The 26,810-nt window shown below is 42.2% G+C and overlaps 6 protein-coding genes and 2 long non-coding RNA genes across 8 annotated transcripts; 6 read left to right on the top strand and 2 right to left on the bottom strand.

Moving 5' to 3' along the window:
• The first annotated feature begins 2,314 nt into the window (after nucleotides 1–2,314).
• On the top strand, nucleotides 2,315–3,521 carry LOC128725157 (replication protein A 32 kDa subunit-like). The gene is made up of 4 exons (XM_053818881.1): nucleotides 2,315–2,443; nucleotides 2,528–2,740; nucleotides 2,814–3,240; nucleotides 3,305–3,521. The coding sequence occupies exons 1-4, from the start codon at nucleotides 2,431–2,433 to the stop codon at nucleotides 3,384–3,386; spliced, it is 735 nt and encodes a 244-aa protein (XP_053674856.1). The 5' UTR covers nucleotides 2,315–2,430; the 3' UTR covers nucleotides 3,387–3,521.
• A 2,742-nt stretch (nucleotides 3,522–6,263) lies between these two features.
• Nucleotides 6,264–8,733, bottom strand: LOC128727100 (GATOR complex protein Wdr59-like). Its single transcript, XM_053820967.1, has 4 exons — nucleotides 8,562–8,733; nucleotides 8,350–8,482; nucleotides 7,647–7,676; nucleotides 6,264–6,978 (listed from the first exon to the last, which is right to left on the bottom strand). Exons 1-4 carry the CDS (start codon nucleotides 8,723–8,725, stop codon nucleotides 6,421–6,423), a joined length of 885 nt encoding a protein of 294 aa, XP_053676942.1. The 5' UTR covers nucleotides 8,726–8,733; the 3' UTR covers nucleotides 6,264–6,420.
• Nucleotides 8,734–8,919: 186 nt separating this feature from the next.
• On the top strand, nucleotides 8,920–9,415 carry LOC128724106 (replication protein A 32 kDa subunit-A-like). The gene is given in 2 exon segments (XM_053817870.1): nucleotides 8,920–9,269; nucleotides 9,334–9,415. Coding segments are annotated over 2 exon segments (432 nt in total).
• Nucleotides 9,416–11,353: 1,938 nt separating this feature from the next.
• LOC128727099 (GATOR complex protein Wdr59) lies at nucleotides 11,354–15,923 on the bottom strand. The gene is made up of 5 exons (XM_053820966.1): nucleotides 14,082–15,923; nucleotides 13,696–13,994; nucleotides 13,484–13,616; nucleotides 12,781–12,810; nucleotides 11,354–12,112 (listed from the first exon to the last, which is right to left on the bottom strand). Exons 1-5 carry the CDS (start codon nucleotides 15,921–15,923, stop codon nucleotides 11,555–11,557), a joined length of 2,862 nt encoding a protein of 953 aa, XP_053676941.1. The 3' UTR covers nucleotides 11,354–11,554.
• A 271-nt stretch (nucleotides 15,924–16,194) lies between these two features.
• LOC128725810 (guanine nucleotide-binding protein-like 1) lies at nucleotides 16,195–18,212 on the top strand. The gene is made up of 4 exons (XM_053819582.1): nucleotides 16,195–16,273; nucleotides 16,362–16,717; nucleotides 16,804–16,950; nucleotides 17,031–18,212. Exons 1-4 carry the CDS (start codon nucleotides 16,195–16,197, stop codon nucleotides 18,210–18,212), a joined length of 1,764 nt encoding a protein of 587 aa, XP_053675557.1.
• Nucleotides 18,213–18,756: 544 nt separating this feature from the next.
• Nucleotides 18,757–20,920, top strand: LOC128727076 (40S ribosomal protein S5). The gene is made up of 5 exons (XM_053820943.1): nucleotides 18,757–18,789; nucleotides 19,347–19,542; nucleotides 19,690–20,028; nucleotides 20,340–20,438; nucleotides 20,587–20,920. Exons 2-5 carry the CDS (start codon nucleotides 19,351–19,353, stop codon nucleotides 20,653–20,655), a joined length of 699 nt encoding a protein of 232 aa, XP_053676918.1. The 5' UTR covers nucleotides 18,757–18,789; nucleotides 19,347–19,350; the 3' UTR covers nucleotides 20,656–20,920.
• Nucleotides 20,921–22,641: 1,721 nt separating this feature from the next.
• On the top strand, nucleotides 22,642–23,318 carry LOC128725837 (uncharacterized). The gene is made up of 3 exons (XR_008410822.1): nucleotides 22,642–22,710; nucleotides 22,900–23,008; nucleotides 23,206–23,318. It is a non-coding gene; the product is annotated as an uncharacterized LOC128725837 (long non-coding RNA).
• Nucleotides 23,319–23,516: 198 nt separating this feature from the next.
• On the top strand, nucleotides 23,517–26,572 carry LOC128725836 (uncharacterized). The gene is made up of 10 exons (XR_008410821.1): nucleotides 23,517–23,621; nucleotides 23,868–23,938; nucleotides 24,221–24,295; nucleotides 24,633–24,703; nucleotides 24,932–25,039; nucleotides 25,244–25,294; nucleotides 25,586–25,638; nucleotides 25,926–25,993; nucleotides 26,198–26,246; nucleotides 26,452–26,572. It is a non-coding gene; the product is annotated as an uncharacterized LOC128725836 (long non-coding RNA).
• The last annotated feature ends 238 nt before the right edge of the window (nucleotides 26,573–26,810 follow it).

Here is a 26,810-nt window from a genome sequence, read left to right as displayed (position 1 = left end):
AAGGATGTCTGCATTGCCACGGCAAACTTGACGGCCTGCTTCGATCAGCTGAAATAGCGACAGATCAAACGATCTGCCGATAGTCGCTGGCATGGTGGGAAGAAGTTGCTCACAATTTATCAACCGCACCGCGGTTCATGTAGTGTGTCGCCGTGATCATGTCATCATGTGAGTAATTCACTTCTGCGCTCAGTCGTGCCACTGAGCCATCGTTGGCTGGGGTTCCTATTCCAGCAGGGAAGGAAAACCCGATGCAACATTATGAGCACAACATAAGCGTGAAAAATGGCCATACACGTTTAAGCTGATCGTCCTTCTTTCCAAACGATGCAAACAGTTTTCCGCGTTGTGAAGGAATAAATTCACATTTGATTTAAAAATAACAAACGGATACACAATGTCATCTTAAAATTCTCTGAATTATTCGGTTAGTTTCCCGATTGCGTGAGGTAACTTTTTGTTTCAACTTAGTACATCCCGCAACATTCGCTAATGGAAAGACGTTGTGTCAAAGCTTAAACATCATTATCACAATAGTAATAGCGCTATTATACGCCATTCCACGTCGTCCAGAACGAACCGTTTCCGCACTCCGAGCAACGTGAGGAAAATCGGGAAGCACTTAATAGCAGCTTGATTAAATGGTTGCGAAACGTGGAATAGAAATTGATCAAACCCGCTTGGAAGGTTGCAAAAGGAGAGTGAATCAGACGAAGCGGAGCTGCAATCTCGTAGGATTCCCCGCTAGTACGGAGGATTCGCTTCATTTTCCCATATAAATATCGCTCGCCGGTTGGTGTGTCTGGGGCTTGGGTTGGCGATGGGCATGAGAAAGCGGAGGGCTGATGTATGTATGTTATGCGTATGTTCCCACCTCATTCGAGCGACCCATTCGCATCGACGCAAAGGATGGAACGACGAGGGAGACCGATCGTTAGAGATCAGCGGGAGGATCGCACCGATTTGGTCTGGCTTTGGCGTGCTTCCTTTTCCCCGGCCCGGGTACACCTCCAGCAGCACCGTAAACCAAGACCGATCGCCATAAATTAATCTCACTCGAAATGTATTACGCTAATGACGCGACATTCTATGTAACCGATCGGGAGTGGATCCTCCCAATCCGGGCGTGGATGCAAAGCGGTTCCTGGCAGTCGACCGTTTTTCCTGGCTGATGCTTTGCTATTTTATTAGCCTCTGCCTAGTGCCCTGCCGTATCGTTTCACCCGCACCTGCGGCGTCCCATCGGAACGGGAATGGGTTATAAATAAGTTCCTGATATTACATGCCGCCATAACTGCATGATTAGCCGCCGTCCCAGACAGCACGGCTACAACGCAACAGTCTACGTCTCGTAGTTTGGCGGGACGCGTACGTTTGGCAAGTCTAAATTAGATTTTGCGAAAAACCACCATCACGTCCAGGTGATGGTACTTCGCACAACCGAACGACGTGGTTCGACGATCCCACCCGGGTGAAAACTTTGTCAGTCACCTAATCGTGACGACTGTCGTCGTTTTGGTGGGAAAACATAATCCTATCCACCACGACTTTTCCTGTCCTCCAATCCCACGTGACTAACGACCTGTTCGATCCCTCCTCTTATTTGTTCGTCTTACTTTCACCGAATGCAACGCGACCCAATCTTGGGGTGCAAGCGCTCCTAGCGATTACTCCTACTCCGGAAAATGGCTTTTCCCTGAGCGTATGCTCTGATCGGTATACTTGCCATCGGCTCGTTAACCAGCGTGAGTGTGAGCGTCTTTTTCTTGCTTTGTTGCAACTGAAGGTGGGGAAATGTTTGAGAAAAAGCTCTTTGAAAGTCCTCCCACAAATCGTGACTCTTCGTTGGACACGGATCCAGGAATGCCCATAATTGCTAACCAGAGGCGAAATAATACTTTCCCAACCAGTGGGCGTGTTTTAACTAAATCAAATGAGCGAAATAAAATCCATCGAAACGATATGATTTTGTTGACTAAACAGTTCAAGCAATGCCATTACAATTTAATTTAAATTCAATGTTTTCAACCAATATTCAAACCTTCGAAAGTTTTAAGTTGCTGTTTCGATGTATCTTGATTCGAGTCAATAAATTATAAGGAAATAACAGAATTTTCTGTACTCTTGCAAATAATTAAAAAAAGGTGATGGTACATTTTGCATTTTATACGTTTATTGATATGTATCAAATTTATTGATAAAACGGTTGAGATATTTACACTCTATATACCTTGTTGAGCATCCTGATTTTTGTTCGCTTCAGCTGTCAAATCTGTCAAAATGTTTGCGCGGTTGTTTTTGTGTTCGGCGTAAAGAACAAAAGTGATCAAAAACGGATTGCAGTGGAAAATACCAGTGTTAGCAACGTGAAACTATACTCTTACATCAAACAATCGTGTCTGAGCATACAGTTCAACTTTCAGAGCAAAAATGAATGATAGCTGTACGTATAGTGTTGCAATTCGTTATTTCGCACCGAAAATTATTCCGCCATTTCATGAATCTTCTTGTATGCTATCTATTACAGTTGGTGCAGGTGGTTTCAACACTTCCGCAGCTGGTGGTGGAGAAAACAAAGCGGAGGGTGTTTTACCACTCGTTATCCAGCAAGTGCTCGACTCGACAGATGGAGGTATAACATTATTCGGGCACCAGTACACCATGATAACACTGGTGGCAATTGTACGAAATGTAGAATACTCTTCAACTAAAGCAACCTACCAGCTTGAAGATCACACAGGTGAAGTACATATACCTAGTCACATTGACGTGCAGCAAGACCATCAACTAACAGTCGCTTATATTTTGAACAGGTCAAATCGATGGGCACTTGTGGATAGACGAAGAGGGAGTTTCCAGTGCGCCCTCCATCGTACCGCAATCATATGCTCGTGTTGTCGGTTCGCTGCGTAATCATGGTGGCGCGAAGTCGATAATGATATTTAAAATTGATCAACTCAGTTCTCCGAATGATGTCACAACCCATTTGCTTGAAGTCCTGCACGCGAGATACAAAGGCGAAGAATACATCAAGCGCAAGGCGGAAGGTACCTTCGATACGAACGCAAATGCCAATTCAAACGGTGGATTCATGGAAACCGACTCTGTTGGTGCATCAATGGGTTTAACCGGTAAACAACTGGCCGTATACAAAGCTATCAAAAGCCATGTTTCCGATATCGGTATCAGCCGCAAAGAGTTGCAGGCTAAATTCAATCATATCAGCCCCTCAGAGATGCAGTAAGTTATTTGTAGATGGATCAATCTTACTCTATGAGTATTTAATTTGCCTCTTCGTTTACAGAAATATCATCGAGGGCATGAACCAAGAAGGAATTATTTACGCAACAATCGATTCAGAACATTTCTTCTGTGTAGAAGCATAAATTATCGAGTCTCTCATTACCCTTCTCCATATTTACCGTACATTCGTATATTATAAAAAAGAATTATTTTATAATAATAAACCATGATCTAAAGTTGATTTCAATTCTCAGGAATTTTCATCTGTTAAATATATACAATAACTACTGTTACTATAGATGTTCATAGATACTAATAATTTGTTCATTACGAAAGCATCGCCGTGCTGTTTTTTTAAGTTACGTGCTTGATTATTATTGTACAGTCTTAAATAGTCGTGCTAAGCTTAATAAACTAGAGGGTTTTAAATAATGATTTAGTGTAGCATTTTTTCTGCGACCAGGATCAGGATGTTAAGCAAGGCATCATGTTATTGTTTTGAACGCAAACGCGCCATTTAACAATTCTGTCTTTCAATTGCGGTCTCTTTCTTGCATCGCCGGCATTACTAAACGTCAAATGAAGCAACAGAAAATGTCATTTCAAGTTTGTTATCAACAGGCTTCGCAGCTTGTAAAAGATGACATGAACATTCGAAAACACAGAATAGATAACGTAAAGTAAAGCTTAAATATGTTCGCGCTGGTTATTGTGGACTATAATTGGTGAAATATTTAGAATTACTAGAAAAAGCAGTGTCGCGCACTAATTCGCCACGATGGTTCTCTCCGAACTGGCAGATCTCATATACAATGTCTTCCATCTGCTGTACTACACCGTAAAACTTTGCGTCTTCATTGGATTTGTGCTTTATGATGCCCTGTTCCGAATTTCTTCTACATTACTATGGGCTCTACAAAATGTAAACGCCTTCATCTCCATCGTTTGCGAAGATAATCAACATCTCTTTCGGGATGTTACAAATATCATAGCCGGAACATCCCACTTCTTCATCGATAATATAAATAAGGTGTACAATGCTGTCTGTGCCATGGTATCTATGTCGCAAGATGCGATAATATCAGTTATCGCGATGTCGGTACTAGTCCTTAACACATGTAAGGAAGGCGTAATTCTGGTGGGTGAAGCAGTCTGGTTCCTTTTCACAATTCCATATAATCAACATCTCTTTCGGGATGTTACAAATATCATAGCCGGAACATCCCACTTCTTCATCGATAATATAAATAAGGTGTACAATGCTGTCTGTGCCATGGTATCTATGTCGCAAGATGCGATAATATCAGTTATCGCGATGTCGGTACTAGTCCTTAACACATGTAAGGAAGGCGTAATTCTGGTGGGTGAAGCAGTCTGGTTCCTTTTCACAATTCCATATAATCAACATCTCTTTCGAGATGTTACAAATATCATAGCCGGAACATCCCACTTCTTCATCGATAATATAAATAAGGTGTACAATGTTGTCTGTGCCATGGTATCTATGTCGCAAGATGCGATAATATCAGTTATCGCGATGTCGGTACTAGTCCTTAACACATGTAAGGAAGGCGTAATTCTGGTGGGTGAAGCAGTCTGGTTCCTTTTCACAATTCCATATAATCAACATCTCTTTCGAGATGTTACAAATATCATAGCCGGAACATCCCACTTCTTCATCGATAATATAAATAAGGTGTACAATGTTGTCTGTGCCATGGTATCTATGTCGCAAGATGCGATAATATCAGTTATCGCGATGTCGGTACTAGTCCTTAACACATGTAAGGATGGCGTAATTCTGGTGGGTGAAGCAGTCTGGTTCCTTTTCACAATTCCATATAATCAACATCTCTTTCGGGATGTTACAAATATCATAGCCGGAACATCCCACTTCTTCATCGATAATATAAATAAGGTGTACAATGCTGTCTGTGCCATGGTATCTATGTCGCAAGATGCGATAATATCAGTTATCGCGATGTCGGTACTAGTCCTTAACACATGTAAGGAAGGCGTAATTCTGGTGGGTGAAGCAGTCTGGTTCCATTGCACAATTCCATATCAGTTGAAGGTAGAATTGGAACATTTGATAACACACGGAATGGATCAGTTAGTTCAAACAGCAACGAAGACATTGTCTGAGTGGAAGAGCTCAGTGAATTCCTTCGCTATTTACACCGCCCAAAACTTTCCGTTCGAAGCGATTTGCGGATTATCGGTGCTACTGCTTGGCGCCTTAAACCCCACCATAACGAAGTTTGTGATAACATGCTTTTACAACCTAATATGTGACCTGAATTGGCACATGCGGAGGATCATTCAGCAACGGATTCATCAGATGTGTGGCTGTATTATCCGTGCGGCTAGAGTGATATTTGCTGGAATCTGTCACTTTTACACCATGAGCATCCGTATCTACGATACCGAATTTTATCCAATGTTCATCACAATAGCCAACATGTTCACATTGCGATCTCATGAAGAAATAACCGAGACTGAAGCAGAGAGGCACGTGGAACAAATACCTCATCGTAGCACTGTCAGCGTCTTCTTACATCGGATTGCGTCAATCCGGTACGCAGCGGTCCTTTATTCATTAAGGAATATTTTTAACTTCAACGCCTCTCGATCAGCACAGTACGCAGAACCCACTGAACAAGCATCACCGCATAAAACGGTACCAAGAGCGACAATTGGAACCTGCATCATATGCGAAGATAACGACCGATGCATTGCATTTGTGCCTTGTGGTCATCTTTGCGTGTGCAAACTTTGCGCAAAACATTTGAACCACTGTAATAGCCAGTGTCCGTTGTGTCGTTCGGAAATCGTCTCGAGGCTGGAAGTCTACATTTAAAAACTCAACCCAGAACGCTATTCGTGTAAAATATGAAAATAAAGACATTAGTTTAATATAAACGTATAAACGGGTTTTTACGTCCAAAATTTGTTTTACGCAAATCCATTGTGCAGTATCTTTAAGATATAAGAAATAAATCACTTGATTATTTGTACACGTTCTATTTTACCCTTTTGTATTTTAATGAGGCAGTCTTGTGAAGAAGACAAATTGGACTGTTTTGCCAAAGACTACATTTACTTACAATACAAGTACCGTCATTTACAGCACTACCAACAATTTAACGACGTATGGTTGTATAACGTTTCCATGGACTACAAATTGCACAGTTTCGAGCTTTTGTTCAAACAGGGACATCCACAGCCCGTTGCGCAAACGTCATGCCGCTCGAACCATATCCGCATGTGCTCCGTATGTCCACCGTGACCGCAATGCAGGCAAGCATTGGCTGCTCCTCGCACCGGCAGTCGGCATAAGCTGCAGTACAGTACCGGTTTCTTGCATGTCGCACACGCTGGCGCCCCGACGCGACAACAGTGCAAACATTCGGTTACAAACTCTACGCACCGGGGCGTATCGACGTAGTTCGACAGGTACTTAAGCACCTTCGCCCGCTGGACCAGCAGGCCCCAGCGGTACAGCATTTCCGCGTAGCTGCGCTTGAAGTTGTCGTACAGAAAACGATTACTATCGCCCAGTAGGCTCCTGTTGATATCCCCGAATCCGCCTCCGCTTCCCGGGCCGAGCCGAAAGTCATCCAGCGAGTCCGACCACGAGTTGCTGCGCAGGTGCTTCAACTGTTGCGCCAATATCCAGCCCTGGTTGGAAGACGGGTCCACCGGCAGAATCGTGTGGTAGGGCGATCCGCTAGGCTGCGTTTGATGACGCGAACGAACGTGAATGCAAAAAAAAGAGGAAACATAGCACACACACGCACAAGATTATTAACCGTTTTTGAAATCTCATGGGAGTCCGGACACATAGTCAGAGAATCGGAAGCATTTCCAGCAACACACACGCACGCACAAACAGGCTCAAGCTCCACACGGACAGGAAGCTTCCAGGTGCTGGCGTAAAATCACATGCCTTCCAAATTTTGGGATGGGCGGTTCGCAAAGACTTTCCCCGGATGGGTATCAATTCAAATGTGATTAGCGGCAAGTCGATGACACGATGGCAGGCACACGACGCATGAGTGGATGAAGAAAGCACGGCAGTAGCTGGTAAGGATTGGGGGATCCCACCAAGGAATGGCTGTACAGCATAAACATAAATAGAACGTATAAAGCACAGGGATGGAGACAATAACGCAAAACAGGATAAGGAAGCGAACGGAAATGGTTAGGGAGGCAGGTACATGCAAAACACACGACGGAGCGAATCCGGCACCGGTTTACTCGAACTCTACCTCAGACGTCGACGAGACCGTCAGTGGGCTTTTGTTCGGAAACATAGCTAGCAGATATTAGTAGACGAGAAATTTTGTGTACGCATTTCTTTTAACAATCACACAGCCGGTAACATATTATACCTGATTTACCTTAATTTTTCGATGACCGCTAAGTAAGTGCTATAATGAGTTGAAGGAAAGAAACAATTAAAAAGCTAACGGAAGAAGGTACAACTTACTTAGCTAACCCATAAAACGAGGAAATCACTACCATTTACTGTGGAACTGAAGGAGGGAATAATGAGGCAGGAAGTATATAATGTTGTATATACATAATCTTGAAGAACTATTTCGAGTTCAATGATTATAGTTCATGAAAATAAATTGTTCGTTTGTTACTAAACTCTCAATGGTAATGGTACAAAATATTATGACAACGTAGGTTTACGTAATTTTTAAGAAATTCCACTATCACATGAAACGATATCTTTTTGTTAACTGAACAATTCAGATGAAAACAAATGAGGTTCCCGCAATCGATTAATGGATGCAACAAAGTCATAATAAAATACTATGCCTATTTCAAAGAGTTATCAGTTAACCAAGAAACCCACACTAGCATGTTGGTAAGGATATCAGAAAACAATATAAAATGGATCTTATGTGCTTAGGGGGTTATATTCACTAGCCAGGCCCAGAGCATGCGGCTATCTAATCTAAGTTGTCTAGAGCGTGAAAATGAAAACTTTACATTTAGGTATCTTTTTGCTCTTTTAGTCACGTTCCTAGCGGGTATTGAAGAGCGTATGAATTAAAAACAAATTGCATGTTGTTCTCGGACACGACAACTTACACTTTGGTTGATTGATTTGCTGCTTGAGCTGGAACTCATAGAAAGCTCCAGCGCCGAGGGGCAGTGTCGACCAAAGGCACAACAGAGCATCGCGGCCGTCTGGACATCGTGTATGCGCGCGAAATGATGAATGCTATAGGCGTAAATTAGAAGAGCGTTTTAATAATAGCGGCCCAAATGTTGAAATGCAGAGACGCAATCCCCCTACATACAGTGACTCTAGCAAGCTCTTCGCGAACGGATTCTGCGAGCACAACATATCGTCATCGGTTTCAAAATCCGTGCTCGGTTGTGCGATCATTTCCGCCAACGACCAACACTGCACGAGATCCGGTCGACCGTATCTCTCCGCAGCAGCACGATTATGGCGGCACATTTCGGCTATGTTCGTTGTGTTGATGATGTAATTTTCTGCAAGCTCACGACTTACATACAGGATCTTCGAAGCGTCGTACACGTGCACGGCGGAGACGCTGATCTTGGCCGAGGCGCCACGATGGCGTGACGATTTCTGAAGTAATTTACGAAAGAATAATTTGTTAGTAAAATAATTTGTTTCGCAGAGTTTTAATGGTTGTCGGTTCGCTGCGTAATCATGGCGGCGCGAAGTCGATAATGATTTTCAAAATAGATCAACTCAGTTCTCCGAATGATGTCACAACCCATTTGCTAGAAGTCCTGCACGCGAGATACAAAGGCGAAGAATACATCAAACGCAAGGCGGAAGGTACCTTCGATACGAACGCAAATGCCAATTCAAACGGTGGATTCATGGAAACCGACTCTGTTGGTGCATCAATGGGTTTAACCGGTAAACAACTGGCCGTATAAAAAGCTATCAAAAGCCATGTTTCCGATATCGGTATCAGCCGCAAAGAGTTGCAGGCTAAATTCAATCATATCAGTCCCTCAGAGATGCAGTAAGTTATTTGTAGATGGATCAATCTTACTCTATGAGTATTTAATTTGCCTCTTCGTTTACAGAAATATCATCGAGGGCATGAACCAAGAAGGAATTATTTACGCAACAATCGATTCAGAACATTTCTTCTGTGTAGAAGCATAAATTATCGAGTCTCTCATTACCCTTCTCGATGTTTACCGTACATTCGTATATTATAAAAAAGAATTATTTTATAATAATAAACCATGATCTCAAGTTGATTTCAATTCTCAGGAATTTTCATCTGTTAAATATATACAATTACTGTTACTATAGATGTTCTTAGATACTAATCATTTGTTCATTACGAAAGCATCTCCGTGCTGTTTTAAGTTACGTGCTTGATTTTTGTTGTACAGCCTTAATAGTAGTGCTAAACGTAATAAGCTAGAAGGTTTTAAATAATGATTCAGTGTAGCATTTTTTCTGCGACCAGGATCAGAATGTTAAGCAAGGAATCATGTTATTGTTTTGAACGCAAACGCGCCATTTAACAATTCTGTCTTTAAATTGCGGTCTCTTTCTTGCATCGCCGGCATTACTAAACGTCAAATGAAGCAACAGAAAATGTCATTTCAAGTTTGTTATCAACAGGCTTCGCAGTTTATAAAAGATGCCATAAACATTCGAAAACACAGAGTAGCTAACGTAAAGTAAAGCTTAAATATGTTCGCGCGGGTTATTGTGGACTATAGTTGGAGAAATATTTAGAATTACTAGAAAAAGCAGTGTCGCGCATTAATTCGCCACGATGGTTCTCTCCGAACTGGCAGATCTCATATACAATGTCTTCCTTCTGCTGTACTACACCGTAAAACTTTGCGTCTTCATTGGATTTGTGCTTTATGATGCCCTGTTCCGAATTTCTTCTACATTACTATGGGCTCTACAAAATGTAAACGCCTTCATCTCCATCGTTTGCGAAGATAATCAACATCTCTTTCGGGATGTTACAAATATCATAGCCGGAACATCCCACTTCTTCATCGATAATATAAATAAGGTGTACAATGCTGTCTGTGCCATGGTATCTATGTCGCAAGAAGCGATAATATCAGTTTTCTCGATGTCGGTACTGATCCTTAACATGTGTATGGAAGGCGTAATTCTGGTGGGTGAAGCAGTCTGGTTCCTTTTCACAGTTCCATATCAGTTGAAGGTAGGATTGGAACATTTAATAACACACGGAATGGATCAGTTAGTTCAAACAGCAACGAAGACATTGTCTGAGTGGAAGAGCTCAATGAATTCCTTCGCTATTTACACCGCCCAAAACTTTCCGTTCGAAGCGATTTGCGGATTATCGGTGCTACTGCTTGGCGCCTTAAACCCCACCATAACGAAGTTTGTGATAACATGCTTTTACAACCTAATATGTGACCTGAATTGGCACATGCGGAGGATCATTCAGCAACGGATTCATCAGATGTGTGGCTGTATTATCCGTGCGGCTAGAGTGATATTTGCTGGAATCTGTCACCTTTACACCATGAGCATCCGTATCTACGATACCGAATTTTATCCAATGTTCATCACAATAGCCAACATGTTCACATTGCGATCTCATGAAGAAATAACCGAGACTGAAGCAGAGAGGCACGTGGAACAAATACCTCATCGTAGCACCGTCAGCGTCTTCTTACATCGGATTGCGTCAATCCGGTACGCAGCGGTCCTTTATTCATTAAGGAATATTTTTAACTTCAACGCCTCTCGATCAGCACAGTACGCAGAACCCACTGAACAAGCATCACCGCATAAAACGGTACCAAGAGCGACAATTGGAACCTGCATCATATGCGAAGATAACGACCGATGCATTGCATTTGTGCCTTGTGGTCATCTTTGCGTGTGCAGACTCTGCGCAATACATTTGTGCCACTATAATAGCCAGTGTCCGTTGTGTCGTTCGGCAATCGTCACGAGGCTGGAAGTCTACATTTAAAAACTCAACCCAGAACGCTAATCGTGTAAAATATGGAAATAAAGACATTAGTTTAATATAAACGTATAAACGGGTTTTTACGTCCAAAATTTGTTTTACGCAAACCCATTGTGCAGTATCTTTAAGATATAAGAAATAAATCACTTGATTATTTGTACACGTTCTATTTTACCCTTTTGTATTTTAATGAGGCAGTCTTGTGAAGAAGACAAATTGGACTGTTTTGCCAAAGACTACATTTACTTACAATACAAGTACCGTCATTTACAGCACTATCAACAATTTAACGACGTATGGTTGTATAACGTTTCCATGGACTACAAATTGCACAGTTTCGAGCTTTTGTTCAAACAGGGACATCCACAGCCCGTTGCGCAAACGTCATGCCGCTCGAACCATATCCGCATGTGCTCCGTATGTCCACCGTGACCGCAATGCAGGCAAGCATTGGCTGCTCCTCGCACCGGCAGTCGGCATAAGCTGCAGTACAGTACCGGTTTCTTGCATGTCGCACACGCTGGCGCCCCGACGCGACAACAGTGCAAACATTCGGTTACAAACTCTACGCACCGGGGCGTATCGACGTAGTTCGACAGGTACTTAAGCACCTTCGCCCGCTGGACCAGCAGGCCCCAGCGGTACAGCATTTCCGCGTAGCTGCGCTTGAAGTTGTCGTACAGAAAACGATTACTATCGCCCAGTAGGCTCCTGTTGATATCCCCGAATCCGCCTCCGCTTCCCGGGCCGAGCCGAAAGTCATCCAGCGAGTCCGACCACGAGTTGCTGCGCAGGTGCTTCAACTGTTGCGCCAATATCCAGCCCTGGTTGGAAGACGGGTCCACCGGCAGAATCGTGTGGTAGGGCGATCCGCTAGGCTGCGTTTGATGACGCGAACGAACGTGAATGCAAAAAAAAGAGGAAACATAGCACACACACGCACAAGATTATTAACCGTTTTTGAAATCTCATGGGAGTCCGGACACATAGTCAGAGAATCGGAAGCATTTCCAGCAACACACACGCACGCACAAACAGGCTCAAGCTCCACACGGACAGGAAGCTTCCAGGTGCTGGCGTAAAATCACATGCCTTCCAAATTTTGGGATGGGCGGTTCGCAAAGACTTTCCCCGGATGGGTATCAATTCAAATGTGATTAGCGGCAAGTCGATGACACGATGGCAGGCACACGACGCATGAGTGGATGAAGAAAGCACGGCAGTAGCTGGTAAGGATTGGGGGATCCCACCAAGGAATGGCTGTACAGCATAAACATAAATAGAACGTATAAAGCACAGGGATGGAGACAATAACGCAAAACAGGATAAGGAAGCGAACGGAAATGGTTAGGGAGGCAGGTACATGCAAAACACACGACGGAGCGAATCCGGCACCGGTTTACTCGAACTCTACCTCAGACGTCGACGAGACCGTCAGTGGGCTTTTGTTCGGAAACATAGCTAGCAGATATTAGTAGACGAGAAATTTTGTGTACGCATTTCTTTTAACAATCACACAGCCGGTAACATATTATACCTGATTTACCTTAATTTTTCGATGACCGCTAAGTAAGTGCTATAATGAGTTGAAGGAAAGAAACAATTAAAAAGCTAACGGAAGAAGGTACAACTTACTTAGCTAACCCATAAAACGAGGAAATCACTACCATTTACTGTGGAACTGAAGGAGGGAATAATGAGGCAGGAAGTATATAATGTTGTATATACATAATCTTGAAGAACTATTTCGAGTTCAATGATTATAGTTCATGAAAATAAATTGTTCGTTTGTTACTAAACTCTCAATGGTAATGGTACAAAATATTATGACAACGTAGGTTTACGTAATTTTTAAGAAATTCCACTATCACATGAAACGATATCTTTTTGTTAACTGAACAATTCAGATGAAAACAAATGAGGTTCCCGCAATCGATTAATGGATGCAACAAAGTCATAATAAAATACTATGCCTATTTCAAAGAGTTATCAGTTAACCAAGAAACCCACACTAGCATGTTGGTAAGGATATCAGAAAACAATATAAAATGGATCTTATGTGCTTAGGGGGTTATATTCACTAGCCAGGCCCAGAGCATGCGGCTATCTAATCTAAGTTGTCTAGAGCGTGAAAATGAAAACTTTACATTTAGGTATCTTTTTGCTCTTTTAGTCACGTTCCTAGCGGGTATTGAAGAGCGTATGAATTAAAAACAAATTGCATGTTGTTCTCGGACACGACAACTTACACTTTGGTTGATTGATTTGCTGCTTGAGCTGGAACTCATAGAAAGCTCCAGCGCCGAGGGGCAGTGTCGACCAAAGGCACAACAGAGCATCGCGGCCGTCTGGACATCGTGTATGCGCGCGAAATGATGAATGCTATAGGCGTAAATTAGAAGAGCGTTTTAATAATAGCGGCCCAAATGTTGAAATGCAGAGACGCAATCCCCCTACATACAGTGACTCTAGCAAGCTCTTCGCGAACGGATTCTGCGAGCACAACATATCGTCATCGGTTTCAAAATCCGTGCTCGGTTGTGCGATCATTTCCGCCAACGACCAACACTGCACGAGATCCGGTCGACCGTATCTCTCCGCAGCAGCACGATTATGGCGGCACATTTCGGCTATGTTCGTTGTGTTGATGATGTAATTTTCTGCAAGCTCACGACTTACATACAGGATCTTCGAAGCGTCGTACACGTGCACGGCGGAGACGCTGATCTTGGCCGAGGCGCCACGATGGCGTGACGATTTCTGAAGTAATTTACGAAAGAATAATTTGTTAGTAAAATAATTTGTTTCGCAGAGTTTTAATGGTTGAGTGAGTTCCACGTTACATACCCTGTCTGGAAGATAGAAAGAGGACGAATTTGGATCACGATGCGCGTAAAGGATGGGTTGGGATCCCATGACGTTCCCGAGGTAACCACCACTGAGGGCCGAAAGTGCCCTCGGAGTCGTGTTTTGTTGCTTCAAGCTGATACGCTTCGTGTTTAGTGGTCGCGAAAACGTCACAAGAATGCCCACCTGACTGAACCGAACCCCGGACGTCTTAGGGAACGGCACACAAGCATCGTGCAATGCGCTGCTGAGTGCGCCTTCTAAGCGAGGTGACTGCAGCCGCAGGTGTCGATCTCCATTGTTGGAGGATTTCTTTAACTGATTCACCAACGCACGCAAGCACTGCTCTAGACAGGTGCGACCCTTCTTCACACGATGACTCGCGGTCATGCGTAGTACCTTCATCAGCGTCACCGATAGAGCGTCGTCTAGCGATGTGCCTTGGCAATAGTGAAACTCCGGAACGATGCCGTTATTTGGATATAGCGAGGGGAAGTTAACCTGCAGCATGATCACGTATCCGTTGACCGAGATTCGTAGCGTGGCGGTTCGTTTGATCGGATCCAGCACCTCAATGTCGATGTGGGGAATGTTGGGATTAAGCAGGGAAAACTCGTGTTGCAGCGACACCGACGGTTGTTTCTCGCGCAAGGGACTCTTCGGACCAGTCGATCGGCTCGGCGTTGCGGTGTTTCCCTCTTCGATCATGAACCCGTCGTCATCGTCTGGCGGGTAGCGCTCGCACAGCTTCCGCACTTCTTCGTCGATGCGCCAAATGCGAATCGTTTGATCACGCGACCACGTGATCAACTCGGGGTCCTCTATGTCCTTGCGGCCCCAGGCAAAGTCCAGCACAACGTCCGTATGCCCGACCAACGCGCAAATGGGCGCGTCCTGCTTGGAGTTGTTCCACATCAGGAGACTGTTTTCTCCACGGCCCTGCTGGGGGACGCTGGTCGTGACCAGGCCGTCCGCGAACGGGGTGTACCGAGCCCGCCACACTGGACAGGACGTGGTGATGATTTTCTCCGCCCGCCGCGGATTGTTTATGTCGAAGTACTTCACCGTACCGTCCTGGCTAGCAGTGGACAGGCTCGTCTCGTGATCGTGGCTCCAATTGATACCGTGGATGCGCGATAGGTGCGCCGTGATGTACTGTATCGGACACGATCCTTTGCGCTGGTCCCAGATGCGCAGGTCGCCATCGTGAGCTGTGGCGACCAGGTTCCCCGAGACTCGATTAAAACCCACCTGACTGGCACCGGACATACAGACAGCACTCAGCGATAGCACAGGCTTCCGTGGGTCCCGCAGATCCCACAGATGCGTGAACGTATCAATCGAGCAACTAGCTAGAAGGTGCGGTACCTTCGAGTGCCAATCGATGTCCGTTATCATTCGGGTGTGCGCTCGAAGCGAGTGTTTCAGGGTTGGCTCATCGGAGCGCCACGTGACGACCTCGATCTGCTGGCAGGTCGCAATCGCGCAGTACTCCTGGCTGTTCTGGCAGATGGCCCATTCGGCTGCCGTCACCTCGTACTTCGAATGGCGCGGGAACTTCCGTAGGCCACAGTCGATCGATTCCTCTAACCGTGCGGTGCTTCCGTCGGTCGACTCGTAGTCACGCAGAGACTGCAGGGCCAACAAGCGCCGGCCGGCCAACAAAATCCATGACCCGGTCCAATCGACCGACATTACGTTGGCTTGCAAATCCCGGTACTCCCGTACCCAGGCACTTTTGCGCTGTAGGCAAAACGGTTCGCTGCCGACGGCTCCTGCACCACCTACGCCGACCAAACCACCCAAGCTGCCTCCACCTCGTGACTCCGTAAAGGAAGACATTTTGTTTTGGATTTGTTGGAAAACTTTACACTTCCTGCAATCCCATTTCTAACAACGCACAACTTTTGCGAATTCTTCGATACCGAGGGTTTGTTGTTGTTATTATCCTTTCAGGATTGATCTCGTATGACGACATCAAGCTGTCAAACTAGTGCGAAACGTCAAACATTGTCAAAATATTATTATCTCATATGGTGTAAAGTTGCGGTAGTAAACATTCGTGAAATTCCAAAGCGATATTGTACGAAATAAACATTTGGGGTACTTAACGATGCCTCAAGGTAGGCGTAAGGTTCCGTTCAGCGGAAAGCAAAAAAAGCAACAGCTTTTAGCTAAGAAACAAGCAAAAAGTAAGTGGGACTTTTTAGGCAATCGCCATAGCTATAAAGTGTGTCTGCGAGAATTACTTATAAATGTATGATTAAAACCTTCGAATAGATAACACAACTTCGCACAACTTGATACGAAACCTGAAAGATGAAGAATCGAGCGACATCAGTGAGGACAGTGATATGCCGAGAACTTTCGGCGATAACATCGAAAAGATCAACATGCAACCGTTAAAGGATCCACGCAGCAAGTCAAATCGCTATGTGCTGCAGTTCCACCGCGAGACCGGTAAGGAGCTAAGGGAATTAAAAGAAGAGGCTCGTAAGGCTCTCACACACCGTAGTGAGCAGGAAATGGAGTTAGGTGATAACTACTTTCAAGAGTACGACTTTCCTAAACGGCCGAAATGGAACTATGAAATGTCCAAAGAGCAACTGGACGCCAACGAAAACCGGTACTTTTTTGTACGTTATAATTCCATCCCGCTGGCTAATTTCTGGCTGGGACAACCACGCTAATTTCAATTGAATCTTTTTGTTTCCTTCTTCAGAAATATGTTACCCTTCTCGAAAAAACGCATTATGATGATATGAAATCGTTAAGCTTCTGTGAGCTGAATCTCGAAACATGGAGGCAGCTGTGGCGCGTGTTAGAACTGTCGGATGTAATATTGGTCATAGTCGATGCCCGATTTCCGGTGCGTTTCCTGAACGAACTGTAATATCAGCTAAATCAGTTTTATAAAGTTAATTGTGGCTGTGGTGGTTTATTTTACAGACACTAATGTTTCCACCCGCTTTGTACTACTACGTAACGGAGGATCTGGGCAAAGGTATGATGCTAGTTATCAACAAAATTGATCTTGTTGAATCCGAGGTGGTGCTGGCTTGGAAGCGATACTTTGAGCAAAAGTATCCCCACATCAAAGTGGTGCTTTTTACGTCATACCCTTCGTACAATTTGCGAGGAAAGCAGGAAAGCAAACATGGGCTTAAAATTCGTCGTCGCCGTGGACGCATGCGTATGGCGGCAGAGGGTGCTCAACAGATCTATGACGTGTGTCGAAAGTACGTCGGGGACGAGGTGGATTTGGCTTCGTGGGAGGACAAAATTCTTGAAGAACGTAACTTTGTTCCGGGCGCCGATGACGACGAGGATGAGAAATTGGTGTCGGATAGGACACATGAGGAGGAGAAAGACTTTGCTTTTGAAGAGCATGTGAAATTTCAGAACGGAGTGCTGACAATCGGATGTGTCGGCTTTCCTAACGTTGGAAAATCATCCTTGCTCAACGCCGTAATGGGCCGGAAGGTGGTAAGCGTGAGTCGAACGCCCGGCCATACGAAACATTTCCAGACGATTTATCTTACCAACACCGTACGATTGTGCGATTGTCCTGGTTTGGTGTTTCCCTCGTCCACACCCCGACGGTTACAGGTGCTTATGGGAAGCTATCCGATCGCCCAGTTGCGTGAACCGTATGGCTCAATTCGGTTTCTTGCCGAACGTATTGATCTGGTGCAACTTCTTTCGCTGAAACATCCTGAAAACGATAGCGATGAGTGGTCGGCAATTGATGTTTGCGATGCCTGGGCAATCAAACGTGGCTTCCTCACGGCAAAAGCAGCACGTCCTGATACTTACCGGGCTGCAAACAGTATTCTCCGAATGACACTAGATGGTAAAATTACTCTTTCTCTTAAACCGATCGGGTACACCGAGCAGAAAGACAAGCTCTCAAATGATCCGGAACTTGTACGTGTTAAAGAAATACAAGCCTTCGCTGAGGAGGAAAACAGCGACGAGGATGACGAGTATCTATCCGATTCGGATGCGGAAGAGCGCTCGGGCATTAACCAAGGCAAGGATAGCACGGATGATGAGGATCCAAATGCAACGCTTACACCTTCGGCCTCAACCAACGTAAATCCGTTTGAACTTCTTGGTAGTCCTGAATGAACGAAAAAACATAATTGAAACGACATCGTGGAAAACACTTCCTTCTATATTAAAATATTGGGTTTCACTTAATATTCTAATAAAGATGCGATTTTAGAACGCTTATACGAAACGTGGGTTTTGATCTACAAACAACTATTTGAAGTAGTTCTGACAATCAAGCAGAACTGATTGTAAAAACATCCACTTTCAAATAATTAATTTACTCATCACCTGGTAAATCTAGAACTTGGAATTAAAGGGTAGAATGTATCTTCAACCTCTCGCAAACTAATGATTAGTTAATAGCTCCTAAATAATAATGTTTAGTGGATGACTCAGAATCACCCAATTCACTTTATTTTACGATATTTCAATTCTCCTTCCGTATAATATTTGAACTTTTCAAACGACATTGATTACCAGAAAGAGTTATTTAACGTATCACAAATGTCAGGGGGATTAATCGACTTTGTCGACTTGCTACCCTATTTTGACAGCTTTTGATAACCACTGCAGCCAACATATGCAGCTCGATTCTCTTCGAGATGACAACTCTCTTTCCGGCTAACGCCACTGTTAAACAGACGTGTTGAAAGTAAATAAGTTGAGATATTTTACCTTTATTTCGAGAAATCTTCACGAATTCGTGAATCTGTGCGTTTCGTACGAAAGCGAGAACATTCAGCGAGTGGAGCGTTGTGAAATTTTCGTGAATAGCCCGTCGTTCGATGGTTAATTTTCAAGAATTATCGGTGATCGACTGGACCAGCAGCCCGATGTCAGTCGGCATTTGTTCACGGCAGGAGGCTGGCAGGCAGGATCTGGGCTCGCAGGGTTATGTGCGCTGTCAAACCGTCTATTCGTTCATTTCCTCTTTGGCCGACTATCAGTGTGCACGTGTTGAGAACGCAGCCGGCTTTTTCGCGTGGAGTATCCTGATGATACTTAGCTACAAACTAATTATTCTGAACTTTAATACGGTCATAAAGTGAAATAAGTTCACGCGCTTCTGTATAAAGTTGAATGTTCTCGTGCTTTCTCCGACGATTCGTACAGCTGATTTCTCATACCCTTCGGTATTGATAATCGCTTGGCTGAACTAAACGTGTTCTCTTTTCGCGCTGCGTTTTGGGAACTACTTTTTACCTGTAGCATCATGGCTGACGCATTTGAAAACTTCGAGGAAGACGCGCCGGTGGCGACTGATATGGAAGATGTCGTCCAGGACGATCAGGCAGCTCAGGTCTACGAAGAAGCCCCCGTCGTTCAGACGGCTGAGCTTCCTGAAATTAAGCTGTTCGGCCGATGGAGCAGCGATGATATCGATATTTCCGACATTTCCGTTTCGGTGAGTGTTTTTTGCCAGGTTTTTCTCGATGAATTGGTTCAACCACGTGTTAGAGCCACTCTCTCTTTCAACTTCAATATCTACAAAGAAATAGAAGACATTGATCGCAAATTCTAATTCTCGAAATGTCCACACCCTCCTTCGCAGGATTATATCGCCGTGAAGGAGAAGCACGCCAAATATCTTCCCCACTCGGCTGGTCGGTACGCCGCCAAGCGTTTCCGCAAGGCCCAGTGCCCAATCGTCGAGCGTATGACCAACTCTCTGATGATGAAGGGTCGCAACAACGGCAAGAAGCTGAAGGCGGTGCGCATCTTGCGTCACGCTTTCGAAATCATGCATCTGCTGACCGGCGAAAACCCGCTGCAAATCGTGGTTCACGCCATCATCAATTCCGGCCCACGTGAAGATTCCACCCGTATCGGACGTGCCGGTACCGTCCGTCGTCAGGCTGTGGACGTGTCTCCTCTGCGTCGCGTCAACCAGGTGAGTCGATGGTTCCGCGAATAAACGAAAAAAATGGGGGGAAAATAAGCATGTTACCGATTCTACACAGGCATATTGTGTGGGCTTCACTTTCGAGTAAATGTCCTCATTCAATTCCATTAGAATCGGAAATTGTAGTGCATGGTCTGCTCGGACAGTAACTTTGAACCGATGCTTTTTAGAAAGTGATAGGATTAAGGTGAACCGGCGGATCTGCTACAAACAACTTGTTTTAAATTTGTTAGAAAAATGTTTCTTGTTCCGTTCCTTGGCTTAACCGCTCGCTAACCTATTTTGTACGTCTTTCGCAGGCTATCTGGTTGTTGTGCACCGGAGCTCGTGAAGCCGCATTCCGTAACATCAAGACGATTGCCGAATGTTTGGCCGATGAGCTGATCAACGCTGCGAAGGTAAGTTGGGCTATGCAAATGTCTCTCGTTATCGTTAAGAAAAAACGCGAGTTCCGTTTTCTAACTGCCACTGTAATGGCGTTCCCTTTGCATCCGTCCTATTTGCTTTGTTTCGAAAATGTTACTACAATACCCACTCACTCTCCAGGGTTCTTCGAACTCGTACGCCATCAAGAAAAAGGATGAGCTGGAGCGTGTCGCCAAGTCTAACCGATAAAAAGACACGTGTGCGGTGTTGTTGGTTACGGGGGTTTGTGTATCCGGCTGGTATTGCTTGTCATCACTCGTTTCGCATCCATAGTGTTTTCTGCTCTGGGAAGACATGATTGGGCGAAACGAGGCTCTCTTTTCGAAATAACCACCATCCTGTACGGGGAGAGAGTTTGTACATCTTAAGTTTAAGGTGTAGCGCATGTGGGTGTATTCTGATGCTCACATGTATTGCCGATACAGAAAAGAGGTATCAATAAAAACAGGAAACTCAAAAATTTTTCTCTTTTTTTGAACGCGTTATTCTGGGGACAAACATTGGTAAAAAAACATACATAATGGTTCACTAATACTTGTGGTTCGTTACATATGAACGTAAAGTAATTTTAACACATTTTTGTAATATATTTTTGATACGTGGTCAAAGTCTAAAAAATTGAATGCTATAGGACGGCTTTGTTTGGGAATGGAACGTTTTCTTTTTGTATTTATTAGGAATCTTCACGCAAACACGCAGTCCATCGTATCGAGAATATGTACCATAGTTAATTAGCTGAAGCGCATATAAGGTAAGTTGTATTTAATTTTACATTAAAACTCCGCCCAGCTCTGTCATTTTTGCTTTCTCCACTTTCAATTCGATTAAGCAAAGAATGCTGCTGGGCAATAGTATAATGTTCGCAGGTATCTTGGTGTCTCGAGATCGTTTGAGACTCTACATCGCACGACGTAACGACAAAAATTGCAATTTATATTTAATATCATTTTGACTATGATCGGTGTCTATGTTTTACATCTATTTTTGTTTTGTATTTTCAGAATTTACATCGGTGATTCCTTTCGATTGGCTTCTCTGGTTCGGAGTGATTCCAAAGGTGAGCATAATCATTACATTTTCATTTAGTTTGTGCACAATCGTCCATTTAACCATTCGCAACGGAGCTTACTTGCACATTCGGTTTCGAAAGGATAATGAGACGAGATGAATTAGTAATTGATCTTAATTTATGCCCGAATGCAGTATGCTTAAATTCCTGATGTTAAATTACTACATCGATTAAAATAACTTTCAAAATCAAACACAAAACACACATTAAACATTTCTAAATTAAAATTCTATTCTTTTCAAACAGATTTGGACGAATATATACTACGATATTTACAATGAATCAGACGCTCATTATCAATTCTTGGTAAGTTTTTTGAATTTATAAATTTTCACTTAAAGACAATGTTGTCCAGCTCGTTTTATAATTTAATCTGATTAGAATCTCCATTCTAAGCAGTAGTTTTGTATGTTGGACTAAAACAATAGTTGGTTTTTTGCAGGGTATAGAAGTGCATCTTCTATACCCCTCATAAGATCAATGACAACACCATGTCTTTTTGTTTCATTCTCCTTTTTCACAATTTTATTCCACGTAATTAATATATATATTTTTTTCAAATTTTTCAGCTAATGCCGAATAGATCGAATCATTTACAATAAATCTGGTGTTCGTCTTATTATTACAATCGGCAAGATTAGGTAAGAAATCTGGCTTTTCAATTATTTTATTATGATAAAGATGATGATTTTTTACGTACCGCCCCAGTCTGAAACTGTCATGTGGAATGGTCATTTATTTTACTGAAAAATCTTATGTATAGCATTTGTTGCGTTAAACATAACATATATCAATAACCCTTTTTCGTTTTCTTTTTACAGCTGTTCTAAATCCTGCTGCACAAAAATTAAGAGTGTGCTCTATTCTGTTGGTTGTCATTGCAGGTATGAATATTACTTTCTATTACTTACTACTCCTAACAAAAATTGCACAATGCTAAAACCTCCGTCCAAATTAATTACCCTCTTTATGATGATTTTTTATGTACCGCCCCAGTCTGAAACTGTCATGTGTGATTGGTTTTTTTATCTGAAATTTTTTCGACAAAATATATTGTGCGTAAAACATCATTTATATACATATCATTAACACTTAATTTTTTTACAGTTTTTTTTTCACACGCAATTTTGCTGTATTTAAATCAAATGAGGGCCCTTTGGTTTGCATGACAACAGGTATGTTTGTTCTTTAAAAACTCTAATCTGATAAAAATTTGCTTTTTTGATGATTTATACGTACCGCCCCAGTCTGAAAATTCCATGACTGATTGTACAGTTTCACTGAAAGATAGTGTGCCAACTAAACATTTTCGTGAAACAAGATCGAACACGTGAATCATTTGGATTTATTTTTTGTAATTTCAGATTGTATATCCAAGCAAAACATCGCTAATTCCGCATGTGGTATGAAATCCTTCCATTCTGCAAAAAAATTAGAAGATCGTGACTCCATCTTTCCTGTACATTTTCTATGGTAAGATATATTACTATTCCAAAGAAAGGTGTTGATGCATCCTTAATTTGAATGATGAGAAAGGTATTTTTGCTTAAATCAATAATGTTGAGAAAACACTTTCGATTGGTCTTGCTGACGAGTAATCAAATTTATTGTTTGAAATTTATGTTTTAGTGAGCCTTACTTATGGTATATTTTTTCATTATTTGTTTCAGAATATCGCACACCACACATCACCACAGCAGAAACGATCACTACTTTTAATGTGCATTAACTATGATGTGCAATACTGTAATGAAAAAAATGCACTAATTTTCGATTGTCACCCAAAGGTAAGTTAATGTACAAAGATCTTGTTTCAAACAAGTGAAGTATTTCGTGATGAGCTATTTTTTACAGTTATCCCTGGCTTAAACATAATGCGGACGACCATTTATTATCTGATACATATATATTTAACTCTATCAGTTAGTAGTATTTTAAAGAAAATCACTAACGAAATATGATGTGCATTTTTTTTGTTTTCAGATAAAAATATGCCAGTAAGTCCCAGCTATGTGTCAATCCTGCAAAATAGCCAGTTAATGATCGGAATACTAACAAGAACTATCGAGCGGTGCATGTATTATGTGTAAGTATTTATTTTTCTCAATTTGACCACTTATAGTCCATTCTTCTAATGCAGGATATATTTATCCATTTGAGATAATCTTGCTTCGCTAATGGACTAGAACAAAATACTTTTTTATTCTGGTTACTGAGTTGCTATTGCTCTTTAGCCGTGGAAACGATTGTGACAATTTTCTTCATAATATAAATCATATTTGATTTCTAATGTTGCATACATTCTAAAAGAGATTTCTATTTCTGTTTTCAGATTACTGCTAGCTCTTCTCGATCCAAACCGTGTGCTCTAAAGACACAGACATCGTCCGTCGGATCAAGTAGGTAAGTTGTATAGGCATCATTTTTATTTTTCCAACTCACCATCTTGTTGAACATTCGACAGCAGTCTTCTGTACCCTCGGTATTTTTTTGTGATTCATTTTTACCGATTTATAACTGAAGACCAGAGCAATTGTGTTGCCTCATCCTCAGCAGTGGTTTCTGAATACCATTTTGCTGTCAGCGTTTTGTGCAACCACAGTTTCGAAGTTCTCATAAGAAATTGAAAACACTATTTCGTTCTATCCATCTTATCATATAATCCCTTTATTGTTTTCTTTCCAGTTAACATGATGTCGATACTCAGGCGCAGCGCGTGTGGATCTATCGTGAATTAGGTGTGGAACAAACAGAGAATGGGTAAGTGAAGCAAACAATTCCTAACCGGTTAATTTTCGTCCTTCGCTTTACACTCTTGTTATCAGACGTCATCATGTGCGTCCTGTTAATGATGATAAGAGTGATAAATGGGACGTAAATTATAACTGGCGTTCCCTGTGAGCAGCACTCACTCACGCGCTTATGTGGTTACGTTTGTGTAATAGTCCATTCGTTTTCTGTTAAACGTTGGTGGCGGCTCCTTAGAACGGTGAACATGTGAACGTTTATATGTTGGCTTTGTTTTTAGGATTGATTACACAGATTGTTCAAACAATGCATTGGTTATAATTATGTTTTTTTTCTTTTCTTATTGTAGATCTTTCCTGCTTCTTGAATCTATAAAAATGGAACAACAAAAGAGAGCAAAGATTTAAATCTAAAATGAAGGTAAATATTTGTAAATAGTACACATTTCGATCCCTTCCTTTTCCATAATACATTGAAATGATGGTTTAATATACGCTACGAAGTCTGTAATTTTCCTTGAGGACATATCAAGTTTTTCGGACTTGCCCTCTCTGATCAAACATATATACCATCTGATGTTACATTCGCCGCTTTGTGATGAGATTTGAATATTAAAAATTGGTGTTTTCTGTTTTCGTTCTTTTTTAGGTAAATATGCAAAGCAATAATGCAGCTGCACCTTTAGCGGCCATTGGGAAAACATCCACTTTAGTTGAGGGGAAGATCACCACTATTCCAAATAACATTATTTGACAGGTATGATACAATTTACATTTATTTGATTTGCTATGTTCTTTGAAATGATGGTTTAATATACGCTACGAAGTCTGCAATTTCTCTTGAGGACATTACAAGTTTTTCGGACTTGCCCTCTCTGATCAAACAATCAACATTTCAGAACTATTGATAAGTAAAATTTTGAGGTAATATCATCAGTATATTTTCTTTCTTTTGTTCTAGCATTATCCAACGCGTGTAGCTCATATCACTTCGGCATCGGATGTGTAATCGGTAAGTTCAATAATTGTGATAAAAATGCTCAAACATTATCGATGAATCGTCCCAATCCTAGTCAGTCATTTAAGCCTTAACTATGCCATGGCTAAATGATCTCCAAAGAGGACGAGAAAATCAGGTGTTCAGATCAAAAAGGTTTCTGCTTCTTGTTGCTCGTTTCTTCACGACAAGGGCACATTTCTTCGCACCGACAAGTTTTAATGATAGCTAAAAAAATTGGGTGTATGATTCATCCGATTTTTATCATTTCTAGTAATTAATGAATTTCGTTTTTTTTTCTTTCAGCACCAGTACGATGTTTCCGCCCGCATAAATAGCGCCATATGGATGATGAAAAGGTAAGCACAAGATTTGGGTTGAACTTTAAAAAAATGTCCTGACTAGAGCCTTTCGAGTGCATTCCATCAATCGTTCGGTCTCAAGATGGACAATATCAATGTTTTGGTCCAATGGGTGACAATGGAAGTTCTGTTTGCCAATTGTCACTACATATTTCCCTCATTACGAAACCAAAAGACAGCACCCTTTACACGTAGTTTTTTCAGTAAGGCGTGTCACTTTTAACCGTCAAAAGCATATTTTAATGTGTTAAAAAGTACATATGAGATTTTGTTTTCGTTTTCAGATGGATCAGTTTCGACTGGGATAAATTGATTGGATAGGATATTTCTAGCAGCTTCGAAGCAAAAAAAGGTGAGATAATAGACAAATTAAAAAAAACATAGAAGCATGAAAAATTCGCTTGATGAACAATAATTTTTCCTTACCTACATTGTCTGAATGTGGCAGTGACCGATAAAACATGTACTGAAACCTAACACAAATGCATTTGTTGAAACAAAATAATTGTTGCCATATATAGATGCGCTAATGGTTTCTAAATTCTTTTTTTTCCAGAAAACATCTTTCGCTTATCAAGAGATGCATATATAGGCCATGTCATTAGGTAAGTTGCAAAATCATAAAACTGATAGTAACTGTATCATTTTATTGATGATATCACAAGATTTTCGCTAGATACATTTCATATGAGACACAAAATTGTCATCAATGATTTGAAAACCTTGGCTGTCTGAAATTTCCCAGACCCGCTAAATATAGTAAGCCATTCTTTACGGAACGTATCTAACAGCAAGAACTTCTCGTTTCAGTAATCGCTCAAAATCGGTGCTATCGATCTTTTCCTGTAAAGAAAGAAGATGGGCTTCAGCGTTTTCGTCCCGTAGGGCACAGGTAAGTAAAATGAAACAAATAGATTCAATGACACCAAGCATTCAATAAAAGTCTTATGGTTTAAACAAATACTTCCCGTCTTGTGTTTTCGATTAAGTCATCCGAAATACTATCCCGCCTTCGCAGACTATCCTGTCGTACTTCGATATTTTTTTGCACTTACCTAACATTTTCCGAATCCATATAAGAACCGAACCCCAATGATCATGAAGTTATAAACCGATGATTATTTTTGGGAATCTGTATATTTACTCCTTTGCTATGTTTATTCCATTCG

This window comes from Anopheles nili, chromosome 3 (assembly GCF_943737925.1).
Source record: "Anopheles nili chromosome 3, idAnoNiliSN_F5_01, whole genome shotgun sequence".
Classification (NCBI taxonomy): Eukaryota; Metazoa; Arthropoda; class Insecta; order Diptera; family Culicidae; genus Anopheles; species Anopheles nili.
Note: the sequence above shows the minus strand (reverse complement) of the source record. Positions and strands in the feature narration are given on the sequence as shown.